The sequence below is a fragment of the Microcaecilia unicolor genome, chromosome 11, assembly GCF_901765095.1.
Source record: "Microcaecilia unicolor chromosome 11, aMicUni1.1, whole genome shotgun sequence".
In the NCBI taxonomy this organism is placed as follows: domain Eukaryota; kingdom Metazoa; phylum Chordata; class Amphibia; order Gymnophiona; family Siphonopidae; genus Microcaecilia; species Microcaecilia unicolor.
This window is the reverse complement of record NC_044041.1, coordinates 181584887-181608208: the sequence shown is the minus strand read 5'-3', so window position 1 is coordinate 181608208 and position 23322 is coordinate 181584887. Positions and strand designations below refer to the sequence as shown.

The 23322-nt window shown below is 43.0% G+C and overlaps 1 protein-coding gene across 1 annotated transcript in view; it reads right to left on the bottom strand.

The window, feature by feature from the left end:
• Positions 1 to 12712: 12712 nt before the first annotated feature.
• SARS2 (seryl-tRNA synthetase 2, mitochondrial) overlaps positions 12713 to 23322 on the bottom strand; it is a 34554-nt gene continuing 23944 nt past the window's right edge. The window contains exons 9-16 of the mRNA XM_030219736.1: positions 19797 to 19905; positions 19274 to 19319; positions 18166 to 18253; positions 15070 to 15182; positions 14879 to 14972; positions 14653 to 14745; positions 13783 to 13848; positions 12713 to 12860 (exon numbers count right to left, since the gene is read on the bottom strand). Of these exons, the coding sequence (XP_030075596.1) occupies positions 12732 to 12860; positions 13783 to 13848; positions 14653 to 14745; positions 14879 to 14972; positions 15070 to 15182; positions 18166 to 18253; positions 19274 to 19319; positions 19797 to 19905 (738 nt within the window). The 3' untranslated portion in view covers positions 12713 to 12731. The remainder of the gene's footprint in view (positions 12861 to 13782; positions 13849 to 14652; positions 14746 to 14878; positions 14973 to 15069; positions 15183 to 18165; positions 18254 to 19273; positions 19320 to 19796; positions 19906 to 23322) is intronic.

Below are 23322 nucleotides of genomic sequence, written 5' to 3'. Positions count from 1 at the left end.
CAAGTTAATCATTTTTAGATAAAACTGGATATTTCTTCCAGAATTCTGGAAATTGAAGTGGATAGTCAACTATCTTTAGGAACCCAAGTTCATAAGGTGCTAAGAGACTCTTTTTTTCTTGCTAAAATAACTATTCGGAATTTTTTTAATTTGTCTGTTTTTAGATTGTTGGTTCAGGTTTTGATACTTTCAAAACTGGATTATTGCAACGCTATTTAAATTGGTTGCACAAAGTTGCTGAAGTCCAAATTACAAGTACAGAATGCAGCAGCAAATATGCTCAAAGTAATCCTGTTATTTCATTTGAATTGGCTGCCATTAGAAGCAAGATTTCAGTTTAAGGTATCAGCTTTGACCTATCAAGTATTGTATGGATCGATTCCTGCTTATTTAGGCGTTCATCTTGCTTTTTAAAATGATTTTAGTTCTAGGTCTATTAGAAATAATTTTTTATTAAAGTTTCCCCTCATTTTGCCATGTAAAGGTAAAGAAGATTTTTTCAATCTACTTTTTCTTATCAGGCTGCACAGTTTTGGAATTCTTTTCCTTCTTTTAAAAATTGGTGGTTATTTTCAGTTTAGGAAAGCTCTTAAGACATTTCTTTTTAAAGAAATTTTACTAGTTCATGGTAACTGAGGTCTTTTTTTTTTTTATTATTGTATAATTTGGTTTAAACATTATAATTCCTGCTGTTTCTTCAGTTTTTGTCTGTTACCCACATTGAACTTTGTGGTATTTTGCAGGTTATAAGACTGTAGTAGTAATAATAATAATCATAACAATAACTTAAGTGGTTAAGTGCCAATATTCAGTATTTAACAGAACAGGTTAACCAGACAAATCAGATCATATAAAACTCAGTTCTATCTTTATCTGGTTTCTCTTAGGTGGTTAAGTGCTGAATATCACACTTAACTGAATAAAGGATAGCCAGCCACATAACCCATTCAACATCAGTGCCCAGAAACGGCCAAAAAAGTGCTAACCATTACTGGGTGACTATTTGCCCCATACTCCCTTCCTACTGGCTGTATATAATCAGTTTTGGACCCCTGAGGCAGGTCGGTGCTAATTTGAGAGAAGCAAGTTTGATCATACACTTGATTTTGAATAAACTACGTTTTGTGGAACTTCTGTAATGCAGGGTCCATGTCTGAGTCATCACCGCTTTCTACTCTTTTTATTATCTGCAGAGACCATTCCTCTTCTTTTGTTCTTACTTTGAAGTCCTTCTGTCATGTCACCCCCCAGTATCTAGAAAATCTTGTGGTCTCTTACTGTTCATCATGTAGTGTAAGATCTTCTCAATTTGGCTTGTTAGTCCATCATTCACAAAAGGTTGGCTGGAAATGGAATATACAAGCTGTTCCACCTTAGATTATCTTGCCCCATCCTTTTGGAATTTTGCCTCACCCCCCCTCTCCCCACCAAACTACATAAAACTACGTAGAGGGTAATATTTAGGCAGTGGTGGTCAGCATTTTTTAAAAATGCTGTTGCCACTGAAATTATGCTGGCTATTCAAGACCGGGCCATTTCCCTGTGCCAGTATTAAATATCCAGGTCTGTTACTCCTGCTGGAATTCTGCACCACTGCACAGCACAGAATTTGTATAGAATTTCCCAGGGGTGCAAGATTCTGGATTTTTGTGCAGATTTCTCCATTCGGGTCAATCATGTGACAAGACGCACGGTGAAATTTTTTAATAAAATCAAATACACTGCAATAGTACCCTGGGAATGTCAACAGGGGCTATTTTTTGTAACCCTTGCCTCTCTAAACTGTAGTGGTAAAGCCACAGTGCTGGCTGGCTTGCTGCCCCCACACCCTCCCTCAATATGCCCCCACTCCCCAGACCAACCTTCATATGCCCTGGTGGTCTAGCGGCCTCTTTTGGGGGCAGGAAAGAACCCCACTCCTTCCTGCCTTCTCGAGTCCTGGCTCTCTCTGGCCAATACACTTCTTTAAAATGGCTGCCGAGACGTCAAGCAGTAATATCATGAGACGGCATGCAAAAAGTCTCGGTGGCCATTTGGATGAAGCAGCAGTACTGGCCCAGAGCAGCTGCAGTGGGCAGGAAACAGTGGAATTCTTTCCTACTACTACTTAGCATTTCTATAGCGCTGCCAGGGTTACGCAGCACTGTACAAGTTTAAACACTTTCCTGCCCTGAAGAGGACCAATGCAGCTTCTCCTCAAGTGGTGGGTGCAGGGGGGCTAAAAAAAAATAATGGATGGTGTGTGGGTGCAAGGGGGCTGAAAACACAGTGGATGCTATGGGTGTTGGGAAAAGTAGGGATGGTACCTGGGGGGGGGGGGGGGGGAGCTGTATTATTGCTTAAATTATAACAGATAAACTTGCAGAAGTTTGGTGCAGAATTCCAGCAGGAGTAACAGTATGTGTGGATGGCCAGCACTTATCCAGCTAAATGCTTTGATGTTCAGCCCCGGTTAAGTTAAACAGAACAAAGATAGGACTGCTGGCTGAACTAGTTAACTGGATAAATGCTGATATATTCAGTCTTTAAATGCTGACTCCATCCTCAATCCACCCACACAATAGCATGTTTTAGCTTTAGCACTTACAGGGGATATTCAGCAGCACTATACTATTTAATATTCCCTCGGGCCCCACTCACCACCAGTTCACCAGCCAAGACACTCATTTTCTTGATCAATTGGCTTTGAATGTTGACCCCTTAAGACTTAATGTTGAATGTAAGAATTTGGCCAATACCCTTCCTTGTGTACTCCTGATATATGTTCTAGGCTTCAAAGCAGTTTATAATAAAATATAGTTACATAGTAGATGACAACAGATAAAGACCTGGACAGTCCATCCAGTCTGCCCAACAAATGAGAGAGGAGAGAAAAGTGTGGGGGGGGGGGGGGGGGGGGCGGAACCTAGTGAAAATCTGAAGCAAAGACTTGAGTACACAGGAGGGATTTAAGTGATTTCTTAAATGCAGAAAGAGTTGGTAGGCTCCTAAATGTGAAGCTGAAGCTCATTCCATAGTTTTGGGCCACCGTAGTGTGAAATGGTGGAGCGTGAAGAAGTGAGATGGAGTTCCGAAGGTGAAGGTTGTGGTCGGCGGAAACAGAGGGTAGTGTAGGGGATAAGGAGTTAGCCTGCCTCAGTATATTTAGATGTACAATAGTAGATCCCATGATTGAATATTAATATACTTATTCATTCTATTCTATGTATGAGGGATTTTTTTTTTTAATCAGTTGTTTTTCTCCATTATGTTAGAGTTTTTTTTGTCCTGGTTCCATTTTTACCCATCTAAGGAACAAATGAAAGTAATGGACTCCCATGAACGACAGGGGGTTGGGAAAGCTTTATGTATTGTCCCCTATTGGGAGATTTGAGGTTCACTTTATCTAATTAATTACACACAGGAACAGTGTATAAGTTACAACTTTTTCCAAACTATCTTATTTTAGTACTTTCTTCCAAAATCTGCACCCATAAAAGTATCTATGGCGAAGCCCAGGGTTACATGGCCGACCTCATAGACCTCCCAACCAGAAACGCAGCCAGATCAACACGAACATACTTAAATCTCCACTACCCAAGCTGGATGCATAAATTGATTTATATTTATCAAGTTATGCATCCAGCTTCTCCTACGTAAGTACACAATTGTGGAATGCATTACCAAAAGCTGTGAAAACAACGTGCGACCATCTTAACTTCTGGAAATCACTAAAGACCCACCTGTTCGAAAAGCATACCCTACCGACCCAACTTAAGTACCTAAACCCTGCAACACGACGTAACCCAAGCTCCTAATGAACACTATATATCTCTTCTCTACTATTCCCAATGTCTCTGTAACTATGAACCTTATTAGACTACAACATCACTTTGTATTTGTTTCTCTACCGGAGCTGGCGTACGCCTACACGGTACTATGTAAGCCACACTGAGCTTGCAAATAGGTGGGAAAACGTGGGATACAAATGTAATAAATAAAATTAATAAGTGGGAAATAGCTGAAGTTGTGGGTAAAAGGGGTAATTTGGCAGCTGCAGCCCACGTTTAATCTAATATCTGTTCCTCTCATTAAAAATAAGTAGCTTTTTCCACTGGACCAAGCCCTGGTAGGAGCAATGTTTGGTGAAGGAAGGGTTAAGCATTATCCTGTACAGTCTGTTTACAAGGACCCAGCACCCTGCTGTTGTCATTATTCTATGCAGGACATCCAGCAGATGTTGGGTTCATACAATCCTCCCATTATTGTCTTTATTTGCCAGCTATTGTTAGCTGCACCTGCTGGCTCCATGTAAAGGAAAAAGCCTAGGGGGGCACATAGGTGCCAACTGTTGGAATGTAATTGTATTTTTACATGCATTGCCTGTCACCTATTATTTCTCTGTGATTACTCTGTGACCTCTGATGTGAATTACTTAGAGAGGTCACACAGCTATGCAACTTCCTGTGGGGGTTAGATGCAGCAGACACAGCACATGGAGCACATGGAGCTCATGATCTCTCCTAACCTGAGAGGATCTATGGTGGTGTGAGCATCCATTACCATCTAAGCACATGGAAGGAGCTGATAAGACAAATGTATAGTAATATGTAAATATAAGCCTGTCTGATTATAATCTAACTACAAACTGTGAGTAAACAGATGTTTTGTTACTTCAACTTTAAAGTGACTCAGCAGTGAATTATTCAGGGGTGAATGAGAGAGAGATGAAGAAAGAAATTAACATTTCTAAAGCTGAAGCTGTGTGTACTAAAATCTGCTAATTATTTACTACAAATAATCCAACAAAAGGGTTATGGGCCCAGGTCCAGGAATTGAAAAAGAAGAGAAATATTACCAGGCAGAAAAAAAGGCCACATTTTTCTCTTAAGTTTTAAAGGAAAGATTCAGTCTGTCTCTCTCTCCCCCCACACAGCAGACAGAAGGCTAGGAAAATGGCTGAGGGAAGAAATTCACCATTGTTCTATTCTCTCAAGGTGCCTAAATTAACTGAGTTTAATTATCGGCAGTGGGAACTAAGATTCATGTGTCTCCTTCGAGCAAAAAGATTAAATATATGCTTAGACCAAGACAGAATAGCTGAAAATATGGCTGAATGGGACAATGCAAACTATTATGTGAAGTGCATGCTTTTGGAAGCTCTCTCAGAAAAACAAGCCATATTAGTGGAGGGAAAAGATACACCAAAGGACATTTTATATAAACTGAGAACTATGTATGCAACTACATATGCAAAGCAGCAACCAATTTGGTTGGCAGAGTTGAATGAAACCAAATTAAGGGATAAAAGTAAATGTAATGATCACATTATGCATCTTATGTCTTCATTTCAAAAGTTAGAACTTTCTGGAATTCCCATGTGTGATGCATTGAAAAGAGCATTTCTTTTTACCTCACTATCAAAGAAGTTTGATGTTTTTAGGTCTGTAAATGAGGCCATTGAAGGGCAATCTTTTGAACAGGCAACATCAAAACTAAGGCAGGAATGCATAATAAATGATTCTGAGGAGATGTGTTCTCAAAGCAAGTCAGAGAGAAATGAAACAAATTTCTTGGCAAAGAACAGAGGAAGGCGGAGCTATGGGAAAACTCCACCCAAGGGCAAGCTGATTTGCTACTCATGTGGAAAGGAGGGACATGTATCTAAATGGTGTAAGGAAACACAAAACACTCCCTCTAGCTCACCTAAGCCAATGGAACTAAAGAATTTTCAAACCAGGAAATGTATGAAGGACAAAGATAAACACCAGGGCTTTCTAATGGCAGAAAAATCTTTGACTATGGTAAATAATAATTCAAATGAAAGTACTTGGATTTTGGATTCGGGGAGCACATGCCATTTAACCAATTGTAAGAATTTCTTTCAGGAAATGTGTCCAGAGGAAGGTATTCTTAAAACTGCAAACGCAGGGACTGCTAAGATCCAAGCAAAAGGTATTGGATTCTTAAAATGCAAAGTGTCTAACGAAGTTAAAGAAATTCCTGTAAGTGATGTCTTGTATATTCCCCAAGCAGTTTGCAATATGCTTAGTGTATCTACATTAGATAAGAAGGGATTTGTGATTCATTTTGAAAACAGTAAGTGCACAATCTCTAAAAATGATGAAGTGTATGCTGAAGCTTTTATGCATAATGATGTTTATAAGCTGAACATTTCAGGTGAAGCCTCACATATGGCGCAAGTAAGGAAGAATGATGGAAAATGTAGTCCGGAAATCTGGCACCGCCGCCTGGGACATCGTGATTCTAAGGTGATCCAGGATCTTCACAGTGGGCAACTAGCCACCGGCATTCAGATAAGTGCAGATGCTGGCAAAATGGAGAAATGCATAGACTGTGTTACTCAAAAAGGTGTGAGACCCTCATTTCCTGCATACACAGGAAATAGGAGTAATAAAGTGCTGGACTTAATACACAGTGACTTATGTGGACCGTTTAATATCCCATCATTGGGAAATAACAGATTTGTGCTGATATTCTTGGATGATTTCTCTAGATATTGTGTGGCCTATTTGCTGAAAGAGAAAAGTCAAGTCACAGACATGCTGAAGAAATACGTAGCCATGGTGAGCAATAAATTTGAAAGAAAACCAAAGGTTCTTCAGACCGACAATGGTGGTGAGTTCACTTCACAAAGCATGCGCACATTTCTAGAACAGGAAGGCATTCAACATATCACAACAGTAGCTTATACACCAGAGCAAAATTCTGTTGCAGAGAGAAAATTTAGGTCACTTGTGGAAATGACCAGATGTATGCTGTCAGATAGCAATCTCCCTAAAAGACTATGGGGGGAAGCCATTCTCACAGCAGTGTACCTACAAAACAGAATGCCAACTAAAGGCGCTGAGCGCACACCACATGAGACATGGCATGGTAGGAAGCCAAACCTGTCACACATAAGAACATTTGGAAGTACAGCATATGCTCATATACCAAAGCAAAGAAGGCATAAGCTGGATTCCACAACAGAAAGGGGCATTTTAGTTGGCTATGCTCCAGGACACAAAGGATATAGAATTTTGAATCTGAAAACTGGCATTGTTGGCATAAGACATGTTACATATTTTGATGAAAACAAAAGGGTTGATAAAGGCTGGATTATCCCAGATGAGCCTTATCATCCAGAATATGAAACTAGAACCATAATAGACATGCCAGTGTATATAAATGCCATACCAAGGCAGATGTCTGAAAGCAACTCATCTGTATCTAACGAGGAACAGGCAGAGGAAACAGACACAGAAAGGATCATTGAAGAAGACAGTACAGTTGGAGAAGGGGAATCAATTGGAGAAGAACTCTCAGATTTAGAGGATGCGGAAAGGTCAGACCAACCTGTTGTCAGACGCTCATCCAGGGAAAACAAAGGTGTTCCACCCCCAAGACTGTCTTACCTAACAAAGTCAGCAGAAGCTCAAGAGCCCTTAACATGGGATGAGATTGAGAAAATGCCAGCAGAAGAAGCTGCTGAATGGCATAAAGCTGCACAAGAAGAAATTGATGCATTGGATAAAAATAATACTTGGATTCTTACAAAATTACCTCCTGGCAAGAAAGCTATAGGATGCAAATGGGTATTCAAGTTAAAAAGGAATGCACAAGGAAAAGTGGAAAGGTATAAAGCCAGATTAGTGGCAAAGGGATATCTTCAAAAATATGGAGAAGATTTTGATGAAGTGTTTGCACCTGTAGTGAAACACACGACAATAAGAACACTTCTGAGCATTGCAGTCTCAAAAGGCATGCAAGTCAACCACATTGATGTGAAAACAGCGTTTCTTCACGGAGATATAACTGAAGACTTGTACATGGAACAGCCAACAGGTTTCATAAATACAAAACAAAGACAGCTAGTGTGTAAATTAAACAAAGGTCTTTATGGATTAAAGCAAAGTGAAAAATGTTGGAATGAAAAATTGCATGAAATATTGACAAATTTAGGATTTAAGCAAGGTGAAGCAGATAAATGTTTGTACACTAGGTGCACAAATGGACAATATGCATACATTTTAGCTTTTGTTGATGATCTGCTCATTGCAAGCAAAAGTGAGCAAGAGTACAAGGACATTGTAAAATGTTTAAACCAGAATGTTGAGATAAAAGAACTGGGTAATGTGTCATACTATCTTGGTATAGAAATTGAGAAACAAAATGATGGTTCTTATCTTCTAAGCCAGAAGCAGAAAATAAATGAGCTTATTGAAAGTTTAGGTATGCAAGATGCCCAAGTTGTAAGCACTCCCATGATCACTGATTTTCTGAAGGATGAAACAGTAAGAGAACCTTTACCAGATAACATCCAATATAGATCAGCCATAGAAGCTGAATATGTGGCTGTATCGGAAGCGTGCAGAGAACTGATGTGGATTGAAAAACTTTTGCTGGATTTTGGAATAGCTGAACAGAGACCAATCCAGATAATGGAAGATAATCAGAGCTGCATCCGACTGTCACAGAATGACAAGGTTCAGTCACGCACCAAGCACATCGCAACGAAATACCACAACGTGCGAGAGTTGGCGAAAGAAGGGGTCATCAGTCTACACTATTGTCACACCAGTGAGATGACAGCTGACATCATGACCAAACCGTTACCCAGAGAACATTTTGTGAATCTGCGTATAAAGCTTGGACTTTGTATGAATAAATAATTGCATGACAGTTATGCATGAGAAGGGGTTTGTTGGAATGTAATTGTATTTTTACATGCATTGCCTGTCACCTATTATTTCTCTGTGATTACTCTGTGACCTCTGATGTGAATTACTTAGAGAGGTCACACAGCTATGCAACTTCCTGTGGGGGTTAGATGCAGCAGACACAGCACATGGAGCACATGGAGCTCATGATCTCTCCTAACCTGAGAGGATCTATGGTGGTGTGAGCATCCATTACCATCTAAGCACATGGAAGGAGCTGATAAGACAAATGTATAGTAATATGTAAATATAAGCCTGTCTGATTATAATCTAACTACAAACTGTGAGTAAACAGATGTTTTGTTACTTCAACTTTAAAGTGACTCAGCAGTGAATTATTCAGGGGTGAATGAGAGAGAGATGAAGAAAGAAATTAACATTTCTAAAGCTGAAGCTGTGTGTACTAAAATCTGCTAATTATTTACTACAAATAATCCAACACCAACTACATTTAACAGCAGGGCAGGAGCTCTGGAACTTCTTTTTCATAGCAACTTCTTTAATGGATTGCAACTAGAGAATGACACAGGGACCCACAGTAAGCGCGGGGATGGGGACTCCGGACAGAGCTTGAAGGGACAGGGTGGGAACAGAGCCCACAGAGACGGGCACAAACTTTGTCCCCGTGCTATATTTTCTATTTTGAAGCCTGTTAGTGACCTGGACGTGATGTAGACAATGATATTTTGATGTTTTGGAAAAACAAGCGAACATGCTGGCCAGAACTAGCAAAATTGCATGGGGGATGCTGTAAATTCTTCTACCAACACATGTTCTAAGAAGACATCTTCTACTGAAGGAAGGATTGTGGAGACAGGAGAGCCAGACAGTGCTTCATAGGGCATATTTCTCCCCTCTAGGGCATACAGAACGGGTTGTATTTTGTACCCCTGCACATTTTAACAGGGTGGATTAGCATTCCTTGGGATTGTAGAAATCAGCCATTGTTGGGGTTGGAAGGGTAGAAGGTGATGATGAGGAGGGTTATTATAGCTGCTCATTGTTATTATTGTTTTCTATTTGTAATTAATAAACAACAGTTACACAGCATATTGTTCCTTTTTATACTTTAATGAAAAGATATAAATATAAAATCATAATTGTTCGGAGGCTTCTGCAGATGAGGACAAAGCCCATGGGGAAGGAGCAGAGACGGGGTGGGGACGATGACAGAACCCACGGGGATGGGGCGGGGACAAACTTTGTCCCCATGTCATTCTCTAATTGCAACCTCAATGCCTGCCAAACACTGAAAGGCACCTCCTCCGAGACCCCCAGTCACGGGTCACCTTGAGATCAAATGAGTGCGAGAGCCACAGAGACAGAACCCAGAAACATAATACTTTTAGAGGAAGATGCACAAAGGCTACCGTGTTTGCAACGTTTGCTTGAGACTGGACACACCCGCAAGAGTTGTGCCTACCACCAGGAATGCTCAGACCCTTTTACCAACCAATGCTCAAAAATAACAGCGTGCATATAATTCGCATGCGGTTAGTGTTATGTGTTGGTCAGTGGAATGCCCTCCCGCGGGAGGTGGTGGAAATGAAAACGATAACGGAATTCAAACATGCGTGGGATAAACATAAAGGAATCCTGTTCAGAAGGAAGGGATCCTCAGGAGCTTAGCCGAGATTGGGTGGCAGAGCTGGTGGTTGGGAGGCGGGGATAGTGCTGGGCAGACTTATACGGTCTGTGCCAGAACCCGTGGTGGGGGGCAGGGAGAGTGCTGGGCAAACTTATACTTTCTGTGCCAGAGCCGGTGGTGGGGGGCAGGGATAGTGCTGGGCAAACTTATACGGTCTGTGCCCTGAAGAGGACAGGTACAAATCAAGGTAGGGTATACACAAAAAGTAGCACATATGAGTTTATCTTGTTGGGCAGACTGGATGGACCGTGCCGGTCTTTTTCTGCCGTCATCTACTATGTTTCTCCGGTGCTGTTCCTTACAGCGCCGGAGTTCTGTGCATCGGACCTTTGGTGTGCTGAGGCTGGGGAAAATGATGGCAGCATGTTTTCACAACTTGCAAGCTTCATTCTGTAGGCTCAGTCTTACCAATTTCACCTAACTCTGGCCGTACGATGGTAAGCCGATAGCACCACTGTGATGAATAATGCATTACACTGGTACAGATTTCCTTCTGAATGTAAGCGTCACATTGAAAAGACAGTAGGTTGAGCCCTTCCCTACATCCAGGAGGCCCAGTAAAAAACTCTCCTTCCCTGCCTCTGAAACCAGGAAGCACAGGCTGATCCTGACACTAAGGAAAAGTATAAAACAAAAAGCAGGGAAAGGAACAGTAAAAGGGAATACTGCGTAGCAATGTTGGCTCGAGGACAGCAGGTTGGAAAAATGCCAGCAAACAGGATAAAATTTATTTACACCACAAACCAACACAGCCACATTTTGGCCTCAGCAGTAATAAATCTTTCTGATCAAGAATAAAGGGAATCTCTTAATGCTTAGGACCTGTTGACTGAAACTCTCATAGTCCCAATAACTACTACAATTCACAAAGTATGTGGCTCCAATTCACCAAAGCTTACAGATTAAGATTTATTACCCCAGCAGCAGGCTGATGCCAAAATGTGGCTGTGTTGGGCTTTATCCTGTTGGCAACTTTCTCTGTAATTTACGGTGGCCCATGTTCAGATGAGTAACATTTTGTGCACAAGTTTTCAGCCTCAACTTGATGTGTGCAGTATCACCTATGTTCATAATAAAGAAAGCCATCCCCATCTATGTGATAAAACCTACTCAGCTGTTCCTTAACTTCCTGCCGTCTCTCCTTGGCTTCCCCTGTCTCCCCCCCCCCCCCCCCCCACCCAGATGTGCCACCTTCTCTGTTCCGCCCTTGCATTTGTTTGATGTTCATTCTTTATAAATTGTTAGCCACATAGAGCCTGCTATGTTGGGAATATGTGGGATATAAATGTTCTAAATAAATAAATATTTTGTGCGTGCAGTTCCTAGGCATGTGCACGCGCACCCACGCATGGCGCGGAGGGAACATGCCTGTTTGCCATACTGGTGTTTGCTGGTTTCTTTGCAAGCCGCCCACCACTCCAGGCTGTATTCCCTTTAAATGATCCTGCCAAAACACAAGTACCTGCATTTTTTCACCTAGTAATCTGGATTTTTCCGACGCTTGCAGCCACTGCTATCCCTCTGCTCTACTTCCCATGAAACTGTCGTGTTCACCTGCACAAATACCCATCCACCAGTTTCCCTCATGTTAATGCACACTTTCTAAAGCTGAGTTGCAATGGGGTACGGCGGGGGACAGTGTGGGTAGCACAGGCTGAAGAGGTAAAAATGGAAGTGAAATCAGAGTGTTCTCAGCAAAGAAATAGCAAAAAAAGGACCTTTACTTTTGAGTTAAGAAATAGACTGCCTGAGTCCAAACTCTCTCACCCCCACTACACAATAGAGATGAGCCATTTTCACTGGAGAAAATGAAAAGGAGACATGATTATAGCCTTGGCTGATTCCACTTAGAGCAGTGATTCCCAAACCTGGGCCTGAAGACACCCCAGCCAATCAGGTTTTCAGGATACCCATAATGCATATTCATGAGCGAGATTTGCATGCACTACCTCCACTGCATGCAAATCTTTCTCATGATATTCATTGTGGGTATCCTGAAAACCTGACTGGCTGGGGTGTCTTCAGGCCAAGGTTTGGGAGTCACTGGCTTATACTGAGGTCACAATTAATCACCGGCGCAGAAGGAGGACTGTTTCCTGCTGTCATGAACATAGAACTGTGTCAGAGAGAGCACTACAGCAGGGTATATCCTCACTTAATATCATGGTCACAGTATATGTAGACGTCTTATATGCCTCTATAGGGCATCCCATGATGCAACACTAGATGGCCTGGAATCCACACCATGTGCACGACTATGCTGTAGGGACACAACATGCTCTGAGGCGAGTAAGAAGCTTTTGTCCTAAATTCTTCTTCCAGTGCCTTCATCCTATGATGAATGAAGGGCTGAAGGTACAGCTCTGATTGCACAGCGCAGGTCAGTCTGTGGGGGTTCTGGGCTTGCGCTGGTTTGGCCCGATGTACTTGAGACGGGTGTATCCAGGTTTGCTGATGACTTCTGTTGCGAGGTAGGGCTGAAGAACCTCTGGGACTCTTACACTCCCATCCTGTTAAGAGAACAGCACAGACTGCACTCAGAGCCAGACTAGCCAAATGACTCACTGAGATAGTAAAAGCCATTCTGGCCAATAAGAAAACTTCATTTAAGAGTACAGTACATAAAGAAAGTGCCTAAAAAAGTGAAAAAGTAAGACTCTTTTCTGGTAATACTTTTGAGCAATTCTTCCTTCCACAGTCCATCAGAAATCTCTCCCCAAGCTCCCAAGGATCTTCTTTCAACACCAACCTCTCTTCTCCAGCGTACTCCAGGTCCCTTTTCACGAATCAACTTTACCCATTCTTCTAATGCACAATTTTTCTTGGTACAAACTTTGCACCCTCAAGGGATTCTCAACCCAGGACACAACCAGCCAGTCAGGTTTTCAGGATACCTACAATGAATATGCATGAGACAGATTTGCATACAATGGAGATAGTGCATCTCATACATATTCATTGTGGATATCCTGAAAACCTGACTAGCTGGGTGTGTCCCAAGGAATAGGTTGAGAATCCCTGCTCTAACATGATGTCATACTCCCATGCCCCTTACGCATTAGCCCTCACTGGCACAACCTCCTCCTCCTCCACCCCACCCCCAATCCTACACAATAGTTTTCTCATATGATCTCATCTTCCCACCACACTGCACATGCCCACTACCCCAAGTATGACTGCCTTCCTTACACCCACCAGATTTTTTCCAGATACAATCCCTTCCCCTTCATGCACAGGTTCATGGTGGTCCAGCTGCCCCAGTCTGTCCAGTGCAACCTCTCCCTCCTTCCCCTTAAGTATGTAAATGCATCTTGCAAAGAAATTGCAACGGCTTCCTCTATCTCATCACCTAAGACCGAAGAATCATACTAAAAGCGTCCTATGCAGCACCTGGTCCCTTCAGCATTAACCGCAGGAGGGGTGATTACAAACCTTCAGCTGGTAAGATTCCAGGATGGCGATCAGCATGCGAGGGACAGCACAGGCTGTTCCATTCACCTGGCACAGAATCAGAGACACATTTAGGTCTTAGAACAGGCACACTCGTACATCTGCCCTCCTATACTTAGATAGAAAACAGTTCCAAAATTTGACACCAGTTTCCTGCACTGTATGCTAAAGGAGTCTGGTCGTGAGCAGTACCATCAGGTCATTACGTAAGTATTGCCACACTGGGACAGACCAAGGGTCCATCAAGCCCAGCATCCTGTTTCCAACAGTGGCCAATCCAGGTCACAAGTACCTGGCAGAGAAACAAAGGACAGCAACATTCCATGTAGAACCCCAAAGAGTAGCAAGATTCTAGAATTCTAAAGAATAAGAAGATTCCATACAGAATTTCAAAGTGTAGCAACATTCCATATAGAACCCCAAAGAGTAGCAAGATTCCATTCAGAATCCCAAGTACATAAGTACTGCCATACTGGGACAGACCAAAGGTCCATCGAGCCCAGCATCCTGTTTCCAACAGTGGCCAATCCAGGTCACAAATACCTGGCAAGATTCCGAAAAAGTTCAATACATTTTATGCTGCTTATCCCAGAAAAAAAAGCAGTGGATTTTCTCCAAGTCAATTTAATAACGGTCTATGGACTTTTCCTTTAGGAAGCCATCCAGACCTTTTTTAAACCCCGCTAACCGCCACATTCTCTGGCAACAAATTCCAGAGTTTAATTACATGTTGACTGAAGACATTTTTTTTCTGATTTGTATTAAATTTACTACTTTGTACTTTCATCACGTGCCCCCTAGTCCTAGTATTTTTGGAAAGAGTAAACAGAGCCAACTTTGACCAAGACTCACCGTGTGTGCGTATCTCGGTTCTCCCAAAGAATTATGGTACATTATATGCAGCCGCCTGCTCTGATAATCAGTACAGTTTGATGCACTGGAAATCTAGATGGAAAAATAAACGTTACCAGGTGTGCTGTGTACATATCAGATCTGCATGTTAGCAGAGGTGTGTACTCTCCTCTCCCTTTTCCCCTGAGGGCATTTATCCCCTAGTTTAGGAACAAGGTACACACACCTCGCCATACTTGCCCCTTCCAGGCATCCAGGCCTCAATGTCGTACTTCCTGTAAGCAGGTAATCCCAACTCCTCTGTTGGCATATCCAGAACCCTGCACACAGACAAATGAATGGGTTAATGACAAAGATATCTCACTGTGCTGTATATCCTCAATCTTTCCATCTGTCCCCTGGGTTTCCAGTGCTCACTTGTAGTGCAATCTCAGGTCGGAGAAGATCTCCTTCTGTATTCCAAGGAACTCGGAGAGCAGATTCTGGCTCTCGGTCCCAGTCTCGTTTGCTGTGATTCCGAACATCTCAACCTAGAAACACAGAGAGACCAGAAAGAGGATAATGTCAAAACACATCAACAGCTATGAGCTCATTTAGGATAGGCAGGTGATTAGACAGCAACTTCAGCAGTGGGGAAGCGAGGCCAGGACCAGATGGACTTCTACGGTCTCTGTCCTATATAGGACTAGACAGATCAGGATGGGCTGGAGGGGGTTCAATAGCAACTCCAGTTGTGGGAAGTAGGACCAGTGCTGGGCAGACTTTTAAGATCAGAGCCCTGAAAATGGCATGGACAGATCAGATTCAAGTATGCATATTTTATACATTTATATCATGTGCTATGTGCAGGTGCAGTATATTTCAGTGGGGGAGGGGACATCTTATGTTCTAATATTACTGGATTATTGGATCAGTCACGAATTGATAATGAATGTGACTGTTGGACAGACTGGATGGACCATGAAGGTCTTTTATACCATCATTTACTAAACACACCAAAACTAAACCTTCCAATCTCAGAAACGTTAAAAATCCTTGGAGTCACTATCAACCGCCACCTAACACTCGAAACTCATGCAAACAACACAACCAAAATGATGTTCTACTGCATGTGGAAACTGAAAAGAATAAGACCATTCTTCCCAAGATCCGTCTTTCGCAGCCTAGTGCAATCTCTCGTACTCAGCCACCTGGACTACTGCAACTCACTATACGCAGGTTGCAAAGAGCAAATACTGAGGAAACTTCAAACAGCCCAGAATACAGCAGTCAGACTCATCTTCGGAAAACCAAAATATGAAAGTGCAAAACCCTTACGAGAGAAGCTACACTGGCTCCCACTCAAGGAACGCATTACTTTTAAAGTATGCACATTAGTCCACAAAATCATTCACGGTGAAGCCCCAGCCTACATGTCTGATTTAATAGACTTACCACCCAGAAACGCTAAAAGATCATCCCGAACTTTCCTCAACCTCCACTTCCCTAATTACAAGGGCTTGAAATACAAGGCGCTGCACGCGTCAACCTTTTCTTACATGAGCACGCAGTTCTGGAATACACTGCCGCGCAACCTGAAAACGATCTACGAGCAAGCCAACTTCCGCAAACTATTGAAGACCCATCTCTTTGAGAAAATTTACGGAAAGAAACAAAACACATAAAGCCCACACTCAATGTTCAGCAATGCATCAATACAGCCACTTCTGAATTCTCATCCCCCGTAATCTCACCACACTCAAACCTTTACGCACAGAAAATGTATACCAAATGTTTTCCTGTTACTATATATTGCCCCTTTTTGTTTCCGTTATTTCCTTCCAATGTTTCAGTGCTCTTTTCCATTATTATATTCCTTAACGATACTTTGACTTTGTTTCGCATAACTCATCACAATGTAATCCATAACCGAGTTGTAATAAATTGTATTTCCATGATTCATAATGTATTGTAAGCCACACTGAGCCCGCAAAAAGGTGGGAAAATGTGGGATACAAATGCAATAAATAAATAAAAAATAAAAATGTTACTGGGGGGGGGGGGGGGGGGCTGGTAATATAAGCCTGGTATCCATAAGGAACCTACCGCCTTTTTGAAGGAACTCACTCAAGGCAGTGTACAATAAGAATAGATCAAACATGAGCAATAGACAATTACAACAGTTAAAGATATTCATATAACAATATAAATTTATGGCATAGTACACTAGTTACAATGTCAACACAATACGTAAAGAGAATATTATAATTGATAGTGAAGGGTAAAGCAAAGATGTAATATATGGACAGGTAAGGAAGTAGGAAGAGTTAGAAGGTAAGGTGACTGATTTAAAGAAAGTTGCACATGAGGTCAGAGAGATGGTTAAATATTATCTCAGCTAGGGTAGAGCTGGATAAGTATGTGCAGCTCGAGTCACTCCTTGTGTGTGTGAGTGAGACTAACAAGTTAGTTACTTCTTCCATTAAAGGCCTGGATGAAGAGCCCAGCTTTCACCTGCTTCCGGATGATGAAGCCCCACCACTTCTTTGTCCTTTCAGCCACGCGGGGCTTCTTTCACCATTATAGCCAGGGACATGGAGCTAACACCATCTGGCTCCACACAGCTCTGTCCTGCTGAGAACTCCCTGTAAAGAACCTGGTTTTTTACCCTGAGAATATCTCCTTCCAAATGAGATATCGCACATTCCAGTCACCCAGCTTTGGACTATTTCTACCTGTTCAACTACCTTCCCCTCCCCCTGCAATACAACTACCTCTCTTCAGATCTCCACCTCCCACAGCCTCCAGATTAAGAAGTCTCTGTATCCTGAACATCTATCTGTGAGTAAATTATCTGAGATTTATTCAATAAAAGAGACTTCATAAAATAATAGAGACTTCAGGTGATTGCTGTGCCAGGGTTATACTCCATGATATTGGGGCTTCTAATTACCAAGCTCCAAGAGTCATGACAGCTTTGGAATTCAGACTGAAGGTGCTACATTGAGATTTCATAAAAAAGTATGGCTTTTTCATTAAGACTTGGTTAAATTCTTATACAGTATAAGAATATTGTTGCTATGTAAATTTCTGCAACTTTTATTTTACAAGGCTTCATGCTTCTTAGAGCCACTTGTGCATCTTCTTAGGGGTTGTTTTGTTTTAAAATGTTCTTCACATCGGGCTTTTATGATGAGACAGAAATTAAAAAAAAAAAAAAAAAACACCATCCAAAATACAAACTGCAGGAAAGGAAGAAAATGCAGAGAAAGACGACAGAGAATCTTGCACTGAATCTTCAGCCTCCAGAAGGAGGTGAAAAATAGGATATAGTTGCACATGGGTGGGGGGGGGGGGGGGGGGTGTGAAAAGAGGACATGAATGAAAAAGAAACTGGGGTCTAGAGTCGAGAGAAAGTGCTGTTGCTGTTCCTTTGCACACCTTAGTAATGTAGAAGAAAAGAGGTGAGGCTGTTACTGAGCTTTTCATTTGTGAACCCCCCTCCCCACCCACCCCCCCTTTCTTATCGCCTACCTTAGTGAAGTGATGTACCCTGTAGAGCCCCCAAGTTTCATGGAAATTATCAGTCTCGGCTCTAAAGCAGGTACTGCAGCAAACGGTCCTGGTATGTGGAAACATGGAAAAAATCAAGAACATGGTCAGTATAAACACAGCAATGCCCTGAAGGAGAGGGGAGGGTGTTGGAAAGAGGGAGGGGTGCAGCAAGGGAATGAAGAAGGCTAGGAGGGGCAATACATGTTTGTTACATTTGTACCCCGCGCTTTCCCACTCATGGCAGGCTCAATGAGGCTTACATGGGGCAATGGAGGGTTAAGTGACTTGCCCAGAGTCACAAGGAGCTGCCTGTGCCGGGAATCGAACTCAGTTCCTCAGGACCAAAGTCCACCACCCTAACCACTAGGCCACTCCTCCACTGTTGCTACTATTGGAGATTCTACATGGAATGTTGCTATTCCACTAGCAACATTCCATGTAGAAGTCGGTCCTTGCACATCACCAATATGGCCGCGCAGGCTTCTGCGAGTCTGATGTCCTGCACGTACGTGCAGGACGTCAGACTCACAGAAACAGAAGCCTGCGCAGCCTTCTACATGGAATGTTGCTAGTGGAATAGTGGACAAAGGCACAGTAGACCAAAGACTCAGACCTATCACTATGGATTTTTTTGTTTAGCAGAACTCAGTGGCAGAGCTTGGCCTGATACTGCTGGAATAGTCCGTGTGCCATGGCCAATGTAGGCCAGAGCTGACTCCGACACATTCTCCCCAGGTGAAAAGGAAGCCGTGTGTAGAGGAAGGCACAGGGGAGGGGGGGGGGGGGGGGGGGGGGGTGCTGGCGGGAGTGAGGGTTCGGCTTGCAGTTGCTGTGCCCTCGACTTTGTTTTCACTTCAATGTCTGCATGGTTTGTAAACCCCATCTCCTCAGTTCCTTTTACTGCATTACTGTTGTTGCCTGGCTTTGCTGTTTATCTCTGACAATCATACTATAAACCTCCTCAACGTTTCTCAAAGGTATACTAAAGTGAATTAATTCAAAAATTAACGGAAGCAATGGATCTTGTCACGGGATGATGATCTGGCTGCTTAGGATGGTGTATACTTGAAAAGAAATGTCTACTTACCTGGCAGGAAGGTCTTTTAGTGCCACTGCGTGATCCATGAAATAACCTGGAAAAAGAGAGCCTGTGAGAGAGACAAGCTTGCTCTGTCCCCAAGCTCCATGAGCAAACAAACTGAAGACCAAAGTCAAGACGGATGCGAGCAACCCAGCAGTCAGAAGACTGAAGCAAGAGAGACATATTAGGGTGCAAAGGCTACGATATACGTTGTGTTTACTGACAGGACAACCAAAAACAAATCTGTCGTCCAAATTCGCCACCTGGTTTTGGCTGAAACTGGCTGCTACTGCCCCGAATCAGTGCTATGGCCTGGCCCATCCCAAACAGGAGTTCCCCCGAGTCTACCTTAAAATCAGTTGTGGCCTACTGGCCTAATTGGGGCAGGAGTGATCTCCGGTCGCTCCTATCCATGCTGTTAGAAGTCACAGCAGCCATTTTGAGCTTGGAGCCGGCATTCCTGCCCCGATTACACTGAAATCAAAATTCATTCGGGTTCCGTTTTACAGGTTCAGATAGATATTCCTACCTGCGATACCAACCTCCGCTGTGCCTGCCAAAAACATGTCCTGAAAGCGAGATGGGTTCAGACTGTAGACCTGCGAGGACCTGGCACTGGGTCGCATGCCACACCCTTCCTGAGCACAGCAAAAGGACATGACGCATTAATCACAGGATGCCAGTAAATAAACATACACCCTGTGCCAGCTCCAGAGAAAGGGAAATGGGACTTGATATACCCCCTTTCTGAGGTTTTTGCAACTACATTCAAAGCAGTTTACATATATTCAGGTACTTATTTTGTACCAGGGGCAATGGAGGGTTAAGTGACTTGCCCAGAGTCACAAGGAGCTGCAGTGGGAATCAAACTCAGTTCCCCAGGATCAAAGTCCACTGCACTAACCACTAGGCTACTCCTCCACTAGCAACTCTGATCCGCAGAAGGGAAAAAATGGCTCAAACTGTAGGCAGGTAGTACAGAATGTATAAGCGACAACCAGCAAAGTCCCAGTCACAGGTATCTGATACTCTTCACGTGTCCACACTTGGAATGGCTACCTCAGTATGAATCAAAGCCAAAGATGGGAATTCAAATTGCACAAAATACAAACAGCTTAATTGAAATATTTAATATTATGTTATCATCAAAATTTAAAAGTATTAAAAGACAGATATCTTTAAGAACAGTATGGAATTGGGAAGCCATTTGAAACTGAACGCATACAATTCAAATACTGTATGAGTTTTCCTACATATGTTGTCAATCTCCAAGTGTGCTGAGATTTCTTTTAAGTGTGGCCTCTGTGCCCCTGATGCAGCCTTTGGGCGAAACACAGCCATGATGGGCTTTTGAAATCAATCTTATATTGTTGTTATAGATATATAATTTTTAAGATTTTTAAATTATTTATGATTACACTAGTGGAACCATGCCCGTTTCCTCAACAATGAAACAGGCCCTAGGTAGGCTGTCCTGTAAGCTTTTTGTTTCTCTCTCCCCTGCCCTCCCCTCCATGTCCAGCGATTCTCCTCTTCCCTGCCCTCCCATCCGTGTCCCGCGATTCTCTCCTCTACTGTCCTCCCATCCATATCTATCAATTCTCCTCTGCCCTGCCCTCCCCTTCCTTCCTTCCTCCCTCCCTCCCCTCGATGTCCTGCGATTCTCTCCTTCCCTCAATTTGTACCTGAACGTTTTCTGGCTGGCTGGCGCTGGTTTCCATTCCGTTCGTAACATCCCTCCTGACGTCAGTTCGCCTCCAGCGTTCCCTTCCCTCTAATTGTTCCGCCCTCTGACGTCATTATGTTTTGATGCGAGGGCGGGGCAATGAGTGGGAATGGATGTTACGAACCCAGGCATACACAAGTAGAACGTTGGAGGTGCAAATTATTATATAGGATAATACTAAATATTTCAACTGAGTGATGTTTCTGGGTTTTTAAAAAAATTATTTTGCAATTTGTACTCTTGCTTTCGGTTTTGTCCGATTTATGCAGGAATTTACCTTGTATTTTTGGTTTCTTAATCTAGCTTCATGCTCTCTTCTCTCTATTTACGGGGCTCTTCTACTGCAATCCATTAAACTCTGGGCTTATTTTCTCCGTCATAGGAAGTCAACTTTGGAATGCCTTACCAAGATCCATTCGATTAGTCAATGACCTTCTATCTTTCCGAAAACTACTAAAAACTTACCTCTTCAAGCAAGCTTACACAAACAACCTAACTTAAATTTACAAGACCTTTTTACTACCGGACCAGTCTATAATACAGAATCTGGAATATGCTCCCCATTTTTCCTCTATATTATCCCTCTCCCTACACAATCTAATACATCCCCCTTCCTATCCCTCCCTAACATTTTTCACATACTGAACTACATGTTAGTCCCTATACTCCCCTCCCCCTCCTATCATTTCCCTAACTCTTTCTTCCTCCTTTATGCCCATCTTACCTATCCACATATAAATGATTACCCCTTTACTTACAATTTTATAGTTGCATCCATTTTATATCACTTTGTTAACATGATTTACTATGTAAGCCGCATTGAATCTAATGAGTGCAGGGTATAAATGTTACAAATAAATAATGTGGAATTTTTATCACACAGCAAGCACAAGACTAATGCTGCATCAAGAAGGGGCGTTCTCACTACTTTTTTAGTGCAGGTTGTTCATTAACATTCAAATTCATGCGGGTGCATATAGGGAGACTTTCTATATAATAGATGGCACCTAAAAAAAAGAAAAAAAAATCAGTGTCGACTAAGTGTATTCTATAAGCGTCGCCTAGAGTTAGGCACAGTATATGTGGAGGGGCATAATCGAATGGAAACGCCTATCTCCATGGGCGTTTATCTCCGAGAACGGGTCCGTGAAGGGGCGGGTCGAACCGTATTTTCGAAAAAATGGGACATTTTTGAGCTGGGCGTTTGTTTTTTTTAGCGATAATGGAAACTAAAAACGCCCAGCTCAAAAACGTCCTAATCCGAGCCATTTGGTCATGGGAGGGGCCACGATTCGTAGTACACTGGCCCCCTTGATATGCCAGGACACCAACTGGGCACCCTAGAGGTCAGTGCGGTGGACTTCAGACAATGCTCCCACATGCATAGCTCCGTTACCACGGGTGCTGAGCACCCAACCCCCCTCCCCCAAAACCCACTACCCACAAATGTACAACACTACCATAGCTCTTAGGGGTGAAGGGGGCACCTACATGTGGGTACAGTGGGATTTGGAGGCCTCCCATTTACCAGCACAAGTGTTACAGATGGGGGGGGGGGATGGGCCTGGGTAGTAGTAGTAGTAGTAGTAGGGTCCACCTGGCTGAAGTGCACTGCGGTACCCACTAAAAGTGCTCCAGGGACCTGCATACACGCAGGCCTCTAGGACTGGTTGCTGCTATATAACATTGGCACACCAGTTGACACCTGAAGAATAATCTCTCCTAAAACGTCCTTTATTGGAATAACCGCGTTTACTCACTGTTAACTGCAGATCAGAGGTTGTGCCCCACTGGCAACGAGTCTCCCTGGTACTGAGATGAGCAGTAGGTCAGAGCTGGCAGAATGCTGTACAATGCCCTCTTTCAGCCACATTCAAGTTAAGAACTAAGTTCTGTAACGTGGCTAACACAGGAAAGGGAACTAAAACTGGCTTAGAAAAATGGCCACTACCGCACGGACTAAAACAGGTGTTTCCTGTCAGAGTGTTCCCTGTTGTGACCCAGTAGGCAGGGAGAAATGCACCATGGGAGAAGAGCCTACCAACTACCAACATCGTTAGACTGTAACACAAGCTAATGAAATCACGGAGCCCAATACCCTACACCCACCACAATGCAATGCTGATGTGACCCTGTACTGCACCCGAGAGCCACATCTGACCCAGGGAAAGGCTGCGACAGGATCGAACATATTCTGCTGTCATGGAGGTGGGTACGGCATTTGAGGCTGGCATACAGGCTGGGAAAAAAGTTTGTAAAGTGGGGTTTTTTTGGTGGGAGGGGGTTAGTGACCACTGGGGGAGTCTGGGAGGTCATTCCCGATTCCCTC